Below are 11,234 nucleotides of genomic sequence, written 5' to 3'. Positions count from 1 at the left end.
GATTTCTTGCTAGCCCTTTTTTTTTTTTTTTTTTTTTTTTTTTTTTTTTTGGTGCTTCTTTAACCCAGTATTTCCCCATCAGGATGAATATTAAGACCACTTCAAAAACAAACAAACAAAAAAAAAGCTTTGTACTGTTTAGTGGTGAACTTACAGTGTTGGCCAAAGGTTGGACTGGATGATCTTGAAGGTCTCTTCCAACCCAAGACATTCTCTGATTGTGTGAAGATAAATTACCTGCACCCCAAACTCTTGTGCAAGGATGACATCAAACCATACCTGGAATGGACTTTGGAAGTGACCCTACTGAAACATCCAGCTGGGTGTCCAGCAAACTGTCATTTCAAAAAAAAAAAATGCAAATTTTTTTGGGCTCAGCCATCGGATGGGATGCGGGTGATGGAACCTCATGGGCTGGCTGGGAGTCCTTGGGCTGCAGGGAAGAGCCAGCACAGGTCTTGGTGTCAGGTGTTGGCACCTGAGATGCTTTGGCTGCTGTGGATTAACCAAGATTTCCTGTGGAAAACCAAGGGGAGGAGAAACATCTGCTGGGGGTCTGGATGCCCCCTCGTTCCTGTGATGGAGCCAGTGCATCCCCCACAGGGCTTATGGGGAGCAGCATGGAGAAAAAATAGAAAGCAACAAAAGCAATTAATAATAATGAAAACAACAACAAAACAACTGATTTTTAAGCAATTACCGTGGATGATGATCCTGCCTCAGCTGAACCTGCCAACGTTTGGGCAGCCCCGTGCTGGAGGAGCCAGAGCTTCCTGGAGTTGGGCTCAGGGGGGAGGCTTCGCTCTGCAGCCTCACAGAGCCACTTGTGCCACTCATCTGCCTGCTCAGGATGTCACAAAGCTGCAGGGGAGGCTTCCAGGAGTGATATTTTTTTTTTTTTTTTTTTTTTTTTTGTCCCCTGTGATCAGCAGGGAGGGATTTGTAGCCCTTGGTGGGAGCAGGAGTGTGTAGTTGCTCCAGAGGTTTTGCAGCACAGAGGAGAGGTTGGTGTGAAGCGTGGTTCTCCAGTGCAAAAATACTGAAAAATAGAGATGTGGTGGCTTTCAGTTGGGGTTTTCCTTTCCACAGCAGTGTTTTTCACAGCATTGTTTCTCAGCCTCCCCCTTGCAGAGCACTTGAGGTAAAAATCTCAGCTCCTTCAGCTTCAGTGTCTGATTTCCCATCAGAATTTTCCTGACTGATGATCCACACCTGCTTCTCCATGAGCTGGGATGGTACCAGGGCAGTCACCCTGGTGCCCAGCTCTGCTCCCAGCATCTCTTCCCCTCTCTGCCAGCTCCCACATCCCTCCACATCCCAACTGCTCCCTCAAGGAGCTTTACCTGGAATGAGCCAGACATGAAGGAATTTAATCCCGTGTTTGAAATAAAAAGTATTTATTTACCTTCTTCCTCTGAGTCACTGCTGAAACATCTCATCCTCAGCTGCCATGGTGGGAGCAAGGTGGCTCTTGGAAGTGACCTGAAATGTCCTTTTGACCTTCCTCTGTGTGAAAGGAAATCCCTCAGACCTCCAGCTTGGTTCTGCCCCTCAGGAGGATCCGGCCTCCCTCTCACCAGGGCTTTCCATTGCTCCTGAAGATAAAGCTAATGGTTAAGATTCTGCTCCTCTTCTTCAAAATGCAGGTCAGAACCTGGGCTCAGCAGTGCCAAAGACATTTTTCATCAACTGGAAAAGGAACTGATTTGGCCCATGGGGGCCACGTGATGGACTCGTTCATCCAACACCCTGAGCAAGAAGGTTCCTCAGCAGAGGCTGTGAAGGGACACACAGGTACAAGGGATGGTGTAAAACACCTTGCAGGTTCTGGGCCCAAACCCCTGATATTTGAAAACAACAAAAAATCCACAAAGAATTCACAGGAACTTGGTAAAGGTTGATGCCCCCTCCCTGGAATTGTTCCAGGCCCAGGTTGGATGAGGCTTGGAGCAGCTTGGTCTGGTGGGAAGTGTCCCTGCCCATGCAGGGGGTGGAAGGAGATGATCTCTAAGGTGGGAGAAGAGGATCTTTGAGCTCCCTTCCAACTGTGGTTCAAACCATTGTGTGGTTCCCTGTGGGACATTCTTTAAAAGGGGAGTTCAGCGTTGCAAAATCCCACCCAAATGGTTGCTTTGAGCAGGAATTTTCTGGCTTTGCTTCTGGTTCAGCAAAATCCTTAAGGATAGGAGCAGTCTGAGTGCCCTGGGAGCTGCTGAACAGAGCAGAATTCACCACCACAGCCATGGGGTGAGTGGCTTGGGGAGCCACCAGTGGTGTGCAGGGGGGGTTTTGCAGAGGAACACGCTCACCCAGGTGTGTCTGCTCCAGGAGTGGCTCCAGAGGCTCCCCTGCTCCTGCTGGGAAAACTTTAAAGGACAATTCATTTGTTTCAGCCCAGGGAAACATCAATGTGCATTTGGGATCTCAGCTCACGGAGCCTCCCCGTGCTCTGAAGTGACAAGGCCAGCTGGAAAACCTCTCCCAAGGGGAAGGCAAAGGTGCTGGTCCCACAGCCTACAGTGCTGCTCTGGGCAAAAAAAGGACAAAAAAAAAAAAAAAAGACAACAACCCAGGACAAAAGGCATCACTTTCAACCCTTTCCACACACAAGGGGTGGGCCATGCTGCAAGGGAAACATTATCCCAGAACAGCTGCACAAAGCAGGAGGGAGGAGGTCAGCAGCAGAGGAATGGGCAATTCCTCCACTCTTGCCATGGTGACCCCACCACCCCTGTTCTCACCTTCCCACCCCACAGTCCCCCCTGTCCTGCTCCAGGGCTGTGCTCCCCTTTTAGCCCTTTCCCCACACCCCCCTGGGGTCACCACTTCCTCAGGTGATGGAAAATTTTTGTGTGTGATGGGCAGAGGTGGCCCAAGGGCACTCACAGAAGGATGAAGGATCCATCCTGCACGCACACGACCATCCAGGAGCTTCTCCAGAGCCTTCTGCCTGCAGTGCTGTGCCCATCAGCAGCTTGGGAAGGTTTGTGCACCCTTGGGTGGGATCCTGCTGGTGCTTGACCTTAGGACATCTCCAGGGCACTCTGCAGCACAGAGGGTGCACGTGGGGTCACTGCTACCCCTAAACAGGTTTGGGAAGTTCAGATGCTGTGTCCTTAGGTGGCTGATACTGCAACAGCAGCATTTTCCCAAACATCCCCAGCTGGGAATGTTTAGGACATTTGTCTTTCTTTGGAATTGAAAATTTATCCAACTCCAAACCAGGTCAATTTATTTCCATTCACCCTGCCCACAGAGGTTCTGCTTCCAAGTTTAATACAAAATGCCCCCCAGGGTAAGCACCAGAGCACCTGACACATCACAACGTGGCTGCTCACCAGCACAGCACCTCCCAGGCCTCTCCTGGGATTTGCCCCAGGACATTCCCCAGCCCGACACAGCCAACATCCAACAGGCACCCACCAGCCTCCTGCTGCCCTCTATCCAAGCTTTTCATCGAGGTAGAAGTTACAAGGATATTAAAAACCACCTCCCCCTGGGAGCACAACTCCAGTATCTCCACACCAACACCACTTTCACTGCCTCTCAGCTATCAGCAGGACTGGGTTAGGGCAGCCCTGGCCAGGAGACACAAAAAAGCTTCAAGTATAAGAAACAAGCAAAGGGCAGACTTAAAACACAACTCTCATGCTTTTTTTTTTTTTTTGTGTAATAAAGGGTGTTTGTATCTTTATAGGTTAAAATAGGCCAGTAGGTTATTTTAATTTGGCCAAAGAGAACTTCACCCTGGCTCCTAAAAACTTCCCACTGCTGGGCAGTGAGGAACAGACAGGCTGCATAAAAGTTACTGCTACATTCATCTGATTTAACAACCTGACCCACAGCTCTTGTCCCCAAATTACAGAGTTCCTACTGTCCCCAAATGGAACTCATGGCTCCATCCCAGTGAAGGAAACCCAAGAGAGCTCAGACTCACCAGGCTGTCCCCAGCAGAGACCTTCTCAGCCTTCAGCCCTGCCAATGCAGCACAAAGCACGTGGATGTATTTTGGTCACTTTATTAAATGAGATATTAAATAGTTTAAGTTTCAACTACTAAACAGCACTTTGAATGGTGAAAACACAGATAGTATATTGTCATACTTGAATGCTTCTTCTCTTTAAAAACACATTTCCAGTCCTTATATATATTACAAAAACAGCCTTATAGGAAGAGGTGACACTTTTTTTTTTTTTTTTTTCCTAGCGTACTTAAGATATTTAATACAGAACTGAAAAGCCATCTAAGAGAAACAAAGGCAAGTCTTCACAGCTGTATGATTTCCGCAGCCAAAGCTGGTTGATGGACTGAAACATTACTATACAACTGGGACAAAACATATACAATATCACAATACTAAGCAAAAACGCTTTACATCCAAAGGAATAAACAGGTTACAAAATGTGGAGAATTTAGCAGGCAAAACTGTATTACAAGCAACATTTTTATTCGTCATCTTAAGCCATTTCATCTAGTTAAAACATCTAAAACAAATATAAAAATGAGCCTTTTATTATCTTACTGATGTTATGTTCCATCTTTAGGTATCTGTTAAAGCTGATGTTATACTCAAAGCACATTGTTATGCAGCTAAAATGTCAAGTGAGAAACGTGTATGCAAAGTGGTCCAACTTTTATTTCAAATGCTTATTCTCAGATTTCTTCTTATGCATTCGTTAAGTCTTCTGTTATCCATAGCTTTTTGTCCAGAATGGAAAAAAAATGTGCCTTTAAATGTTGCCTAAAACTTCCACATTTAAGTCTTTTGAGTTGCTGTAAAACTCCATTGAACGTTCCCAGGTTTGGCAGAAAGCATTTCTCAGATTCAGGACACATCAGATCAGGACACAAGAGTTGCCCAGCGTACGTTTGCCTTCAAATATTTGTCTCAAAGTCTCACTTTTTGTTTCTTCTCATGTGAACACGTCTCTTTTTGCTCCTCCCCCCCCCAAAAAAAATTAAATTTAATTGTAGAGCTGGCAAAGCACGGGAACATACTGAGGGTCTTGTGTGGTACTTTGTAATAAAAGAGTCCAAGACAGCAACTTGTTAGCTGGTTTTGCAACGGATCAAACAAAGGCTGTTCAGGTCACAAACCCAAGTTTCAATCACAAAATGAAATACCACGTCAGATTTGCATATTTAGATGCAAGAAAAACCTCTCCAAAAAACACTTGTCCGTTCAGTGCAAGAATTCAAATTCCTCCAAGAAACTTTCCAGAAACCAAACCAATTTCTATTCACGTCAGCAAGTCAGAAGAGTCCAGCAATACCTGGAGCAAATGCCTCCATCTACTTGTTTCTCCAGAGCTCTCTGTAGTCAATACACCATTGCCTCCTATGGTTGTCACTTATATTTTACCCCCAGATGATAAACTATTCTTTTTTTGGGGGCAGGGGGGCAGAATCAACCAAACTCTACTCAAAGAAAAGCACTATTTGTATTTAATTCCATCTTCACAAGCACAAAAGGTGTGGATAAAGAGAGTGCTAATGATATAGAATAAAACTCCAGAAATTCAAGTCCCCATCTACATTAGATCCAAAAAACAAACCCCAAAACACAAAAAAACCAAGCCCTTTGTGTACTAAGTCATGTTTTCACACCAAGGAAAGGGAATGGGGAGGAGTGCATAACCAAAACTCTTACCTAGCAGAGGAAAAGTTGCTTCACCTTTCTGGCGGCTCTGGAAGTTGCTACAGCACTTTCTCTGTCTCAATTTGAAGTCAGCAATGGTTCTGCTATTTGGAAGTTGGTTATCTAGCAGGGTTTAACCTTGGCCACCACTGTTCCACCACCCCCCCCCCCCCTTTTGTTTTTTTCTTTAACCCCCAAAATACCAGGAATTGACATTTTCTTGGCCCGTCGCCCATTGCCGGCAATGGGGAAAGACAGTAGCACCAGCATTAAGGAGTTAACAGAAATGTGCTTTGTACTGGACTCCCTGGAGAGGAAAAAATCAGCCTGTGAGGGAAAAACATCTCAGACTCTACCACCACCACTTGTTATCTCAGGTAAAACTGAAAAGAAAAAATGGCAGAAGACCAGGGAAGAGCAACCCCCTTCCCCGAGTCGCTAGTTAAGGCTGTGTACACAGTTTCTATGGAACTGCACGACTCAAAAAAAGTTTCAGAGCAGTAGTACTTAAGAATATTGCACTCAATTCTGTGTCAAAACGAGTATTTTCGGTTCCTGCTTCATTCAGCATAGATGATAAAGTGTGAGTCCAGCCCTGAAGTCAAAAGGAAGCTGGACTCCTCCTGTTAGAACATTCCCACTGATAGAAAGAAATGGGTAAGCAGAAAAGTATTCCATAATTTGAGGAATCAACTCTATTCAAGAACTCAGCTGTTTACAACTCACATATGGTGAAACACGCAGCCCTGCAGCCCTTCCCAAGCCTCTCAACTCTGCTGACAGCTTCGTGGCTACTAAAAAGCAAGTGCAGGAGTTTAGACAGGAAACCTGTGGAGATGCTACTGTTCTGGGAGGACTTGTTTTCACTGAAAACAACTTGTTATCTCCTGTACTCAACATATGTAAGAAGATTCTAGGCAACATCACTGACAACAGGGAAAACATTATGTCCTATTCAAACAAAGCTGAAACACTAATATGGAACATGGCATCTAAGGGGACCAACCAAACTATTGGGTTTTTTTTTTTGTTTTTTTTCGTTTTTTGTTTTTTTTTTTTTTTTTACAGTTGAGTTCTGTTAAGCCATTGATTCCTAAAAAAATAAAAGTTCTTTCTCTGATTTTAACAATCCTTTAGGCTTTTAGTGCAAAATCACATTGATTTCCCTTGGGAAGGCCCTGGATTTTTGCCTCTCATTGGGGGTGGTGCTCGTTGTAATGGTGGTGGCTGCATCCCACCAGACACTGACCCATACATTCCTCTCATATCTAACTGTTGGTAGTTGGAAGGATTCATGATTAAACTGGGAGGCTTTGGCATCATGAGATGACTCATTGCTGCTTGCTGGTAAGACATCTGCTGCTGCTGCTGCTGATTGTACTGCTGCTGTAGTCTCCTGTTCATGAGGATCCTCTGCACACAACTGATTAACTGTGGAGGGAAAGCAGAGAGCTTGTAAGTGCACGACCCAGCTCAACCCAGCAAGGATCAAGTTCAGAGTTAAAATCAATTTGCTAGGGATAGGGTGGCTGAAGGAAAAAAGCACCATTGTTATCACCATCACTAATGTGATGTTATTCCCAAGCTGATTACTGCAGAAACCACTCAGTAACACTGTTCAGGACTAAGTTCTCCTGATGACTTGCCTATTGTATTGCAGGCAGCATTTAGGTAAGAGGAAAATCTCTCCCTTGACACAATCTGGGCAACTTTCAGATTTTGCAAAAGAATTCTAAGCTAAAAACCCATTACCAATCCTTGCTAAGATGGGCGTTGCATAAGTTGCTTCCTGAGCTCTGGGAATCAGGTTTCTCCCTAAGCCTCATGACCTTCAAGCAAACTACTTCAACAGAAAAACCTGGCCAGTATATTTTTTTTTTTTTAAAATGAACTTCTGCTGAGGCTGAGCCACATCACCCAACACACTGCAGAGCTCACCATCTCCTGAGGTCACCTCACACACACCATCACCCCGTGCCAGCAAACACCTCACCCGTTGAAACACTGCTTCTGGGACAGATTTATGAACCCACACACGTGGTTCTGTTTCATGAGCACACACAAAATCCATACTGAGTATCCCACTGCCAACACAGCCAGTTGATAAGCAAGGAGTAGATGTTTTACCATCTGTTGTTTGGTAAGGACATCGTTGTAGATGGCTTCTCGGCGCTTGACATCCAGCTCCTGGCTTGCCTGTCTGCTCAGTGCCAGGGCCTGCACTTGGCTCTCTGTGAGTGTTAAATTTTCTTTCCACTGAAAAGGAAAACAAACCAAAACTTTCTTGCCAGTGGTCATTAAAAAAAAAAAAAAGAGAAGAGCAGCAGTAATTGGGGGCTTGCGTTGTGTTCAGAGTTGCAGCAAGAGTTAAGACGCAGCCCAATTCCCAGTAAATGCAAAATTCTGCTCAGCCCAACTCAGAACTGAGTCACTGGTTTTTCTAACTGATAATGCAGGTTATGCACCTCGAGATTATTGGGAGGAAATGAGAAATGTTAAGATAGAAAAGGGTCAGATATAAAAAACACATCCAGTCCATAACTATTATTCTTATTTGTAGGAAATCAGCACGGCGATTAATTAATAATCTGAAGTGTTAGTCCTGCAAGGCTCTATGTCATCTAAATACCAATAAAGGTGGAAATTATATTTGTTAATAATGCAGTTACTTAGCTGAATGACCATATACAACAGTAATTTCTTTGCCTGGCAATGTTTAGCATTTTCCCATCTCCTGATCTAAACCTACACTAAATCACTTCACTCACTATGGTTGAAATGATGTCTTCAAGGGGTTGAATTCTTGCTGCATTCACACTGTTGGTTGCTTCCACAACCTTCTCTCTTCCTTGATTAATAAGGTCCTGAAAAAACACCCAAAAATTAATTATAAAGCACAGATACAACAAACACATTTCTTTGCCAACATTTTATGTTTTCTTCATCTTTGCCTCGTGTAACTAGATTTTAATTACTTTTTTTTTCCCTCTCAATTTACACAAGTCAATGAGTTGAAGCTTCCACACAACTGAACCTCAGCATGTGCCAATCTGTCACTTTGTAGAGTGGACAGGGTTTGGAGAAAAACTGGTTTGGTACCCAAAGGTTTTCAGATCACCACAGGAGTGCAACATTTCTAGCCAGGCAAATTTTCTGTGATAGGCAAATAAAGTTGTGATAGCAACTTCATTCCAGTCTCAACTCATTCTGGGTGCTCAAAATATTATCTTTATGCTAAATTATGTATAGCATAACACTGGCATGTATTGTGCCTTATTCCTCAGGTATCTTCAACACCCCCTCCTCAGAGATTTGCAATTCTTTTACAAGTCTCCTCACCAGAGGAGCTGAACCACAGGACAACTGTGCTGCAGCTCCTGCAGTTGACAGCCTGGCATCTCTTTAGGAAAAATTTCCTCTGGTGCTTCAGCTAAAATCTGAGATGATGGAGGAACAAAGCACGTGTTCCTCTCTCCCATTCCTCCCTGGATAGAAGATGGAGGTAGGAAGCTAAATGTGGTAATTAATGCCTGCAAAGAATGCAGCTCATGTTCCCAAAGCCCAGGAACAAGGCACAGATGGGGGTTCATACACATCCAAACACTTCAATACAGCATCACACACAAACCTATTGGAATCAGGAGATAATTGCATAAATAGGAACATATTTAAGAGTTTCATGAACCATTATTTGAGGCTGAAAACCACAGGCATGCTTGCAGCACCACAGCCACGTGGGGCTGTGCCTTACCTCCAGCTGCTGGTTACTCATTGCTGACAGAGCCCCCAGGTTGAAGGGGATGTATGGTGTCTGGGAGGTGAAGTTTGTGGGAAGCATATTGGTCCCAGCTGGCATGTTGAAACGCATGGTCAAGCCCTTAAAAACACAAAATGCACTTAAATTGCAGTAACTCTGCTCACTGATGGTCTGCAACAACCCCTGGAAAAGCAGAGGCTGAGAAATCAGCCCTCAGAGAAGGTCAGAAGCACAGCACCACGAGAATGAAGGGAAACTACCCCAGTACACTGAAATCCTTCCCAAACCTCAATTCAAAAGGACATTTTAACCACAGAGGAGCATCAGTTCCAGCCCTGAATAACAGCAGTTTAGCTTAATTGTAATTATTTGGTACACTGAGAAAAAATAACTCAGGCTTATTAGATCTGAAATTAAGATGAATCTTTTTTACCTTACAAACCCACTACACTTACTGCTGACTCTGACCTGACTGTCCTCACATTCTGAAGAAGTGAAATGCATCATTTATTAGCAGTAAGAAAAAAATATCTAGTAAAACAAACAAACAAACAAACAAAACACCCCAAACCTGTAGCAAATTTACCATTTTCTTCATTCCACCACCTGCTTAAGTATCAAAAAACCAAGACACAGGTACAGTAGGAAAAAAAAAAGAATTAAGATATTTAGGCCCTTTCTAGTAGATTCTTGTATCTTTGTGGGATGTGGCAAAAAATTCTGCATAGTGTGATTGTAAGGGAGCAAGAAATTTCCCTCAAGCAGTCAGAGAGAGCTGTTACACAGGGCACCAGCTGAATTTGAATATGAAATAGAAAAAATGTATCTCAAAAGAAAAGGTAATTTTTAAATTAATGAAGAAAATACACACAAAAAGCCAGCATCAAAAGAGCACACAAGACACAGTATCCCCATTCTTCATATGTCAAAATTTGCTATATACAGCCACTTTTTGGTCTATTAGAAAATCAGTTTCCCCAAAACAAACTGAAGAGATGCTACTTAAATCTGGAAAGGTTATTTTCATGTATGTAAAACCTGATGAGACAGCTTTACCTTCTTTTCTGCTTCATATTCTGCCCATGCTGCTTTCCTTTCCTCTTCAGTGAGTTCCTCTTCCTCCTTGTGGTCCAGGAGTGAATCATGTTCATGGTACCCAACTATATACTCTTTATTGATTTGAAGCAATTCTGCCAGAATTGTATCCTGGTCAAATGAAGAGACAATAAAATCAGAACTCACTCAGTTGCTTGACTTGTATTTTTCCTCTGTGCTTGCCTAACTGACTGCTTTGACCTGAAGAGCAGCTCAGAGCACTTTGCAGCAAAACAGAATTAAAAAATAATGTAATACACACAATTTTCCTCAGTGGGAGGGTAATGGATTAACAATCTGCTCCAGAGATGACAGTCCAATCACTTAATGAACCACAGGAATGCTCTCAATAAATGCACTTTAAGAACCTAAAAAGAATGGAATGTACTCAATGATTTTTCCTTTGCTCAGGCTGGATACCTGAGAGGACCTATCAATAATCTGCATCTGAAAGAGGAAAGAGCAGTTCTGCTGGATTTAAAACATTTGGTACTTGGGTCCATCAGCTGTCCCTCAGCTCTCCACAGCAAAGGCTTTCTTAGAGCTGTTCAGATACAGGTCAGGATCAAGGGTCCTCATCCAGCTGGACTCAGAATGGTCAAACCCCTGCTACAAACCAGGGTGGATCAGCAGCTTGGATTTAGACCTCTGTGTTCCACAACATCCCTAATGCTTAATTGCTTTTAAGGTTAACCAAAATATCTACAATGCCCCTTGTAAGGGCAGCCTGATCTGAAGGCTTTG

The 11,234-nt window shown here is 43.7% G+C and overlaps 1 protein-coding gene across 15 annotated transcripts in view; it reads right to left on the bottom strand.

The window, feature by feature from the left end:
• Positions 1–4,002: 4,002 nt before the first annotated feature.
• The window catches only part of ATRX (ATRX chromatin remodeler), a 72,170-nt gene continuing 64,938 nt past the window's right edge, over positions 4,003–11,234 (bottom strand). For all 15 annotated transcript variants that reach the window (XM_071757615.1, XM_071757617.1, XM_071757622.1 and 12 more), the window contains 5 exons: positions 10,452–10,601; positions 9,390–9,515; positions 8,407–8,502; positions 7,766–7,894; positions 4,003–7,069 (listed from right to left, as the gene is read on the bottom strand). In XM_071757615.1, the coding sequence (XP_071613716.1) occupies positions 6,791–7,069; positions 7,766–7,894; positions 8,407–8,502; positions 9,390–9,515; positions 10,452–10,601 (780 nt within the window). In that variant the 3' untranslated portion in view covers positions 4,003–6,790. The remainder of the gene's footprint in view (positions 7,070–7,765; positions 7,895–8,406; positions 8,503–9,389; positions 9,516–10,451; positions 10,602–11,234) is intronic.

This window comes from Heliangelus exortis, chromosome 14 (assembly GCF_036169615.1).
Source record: "Heliangelus exortis chromosome 14, bHelExo1.hap1, whole genome shotgun sequence".
Lineage (NCBI taxonomy): Eukaryota > Metazoa > Chordata > Aves > Apodiformes > Trochilidae > Heliangelus > Heliangelus exortis.
The sequence above is the reverse complement of the archived record's forward strand: the minus strand, read 5'-3'. Positions and strand labels throughout refer to the sequence as shown.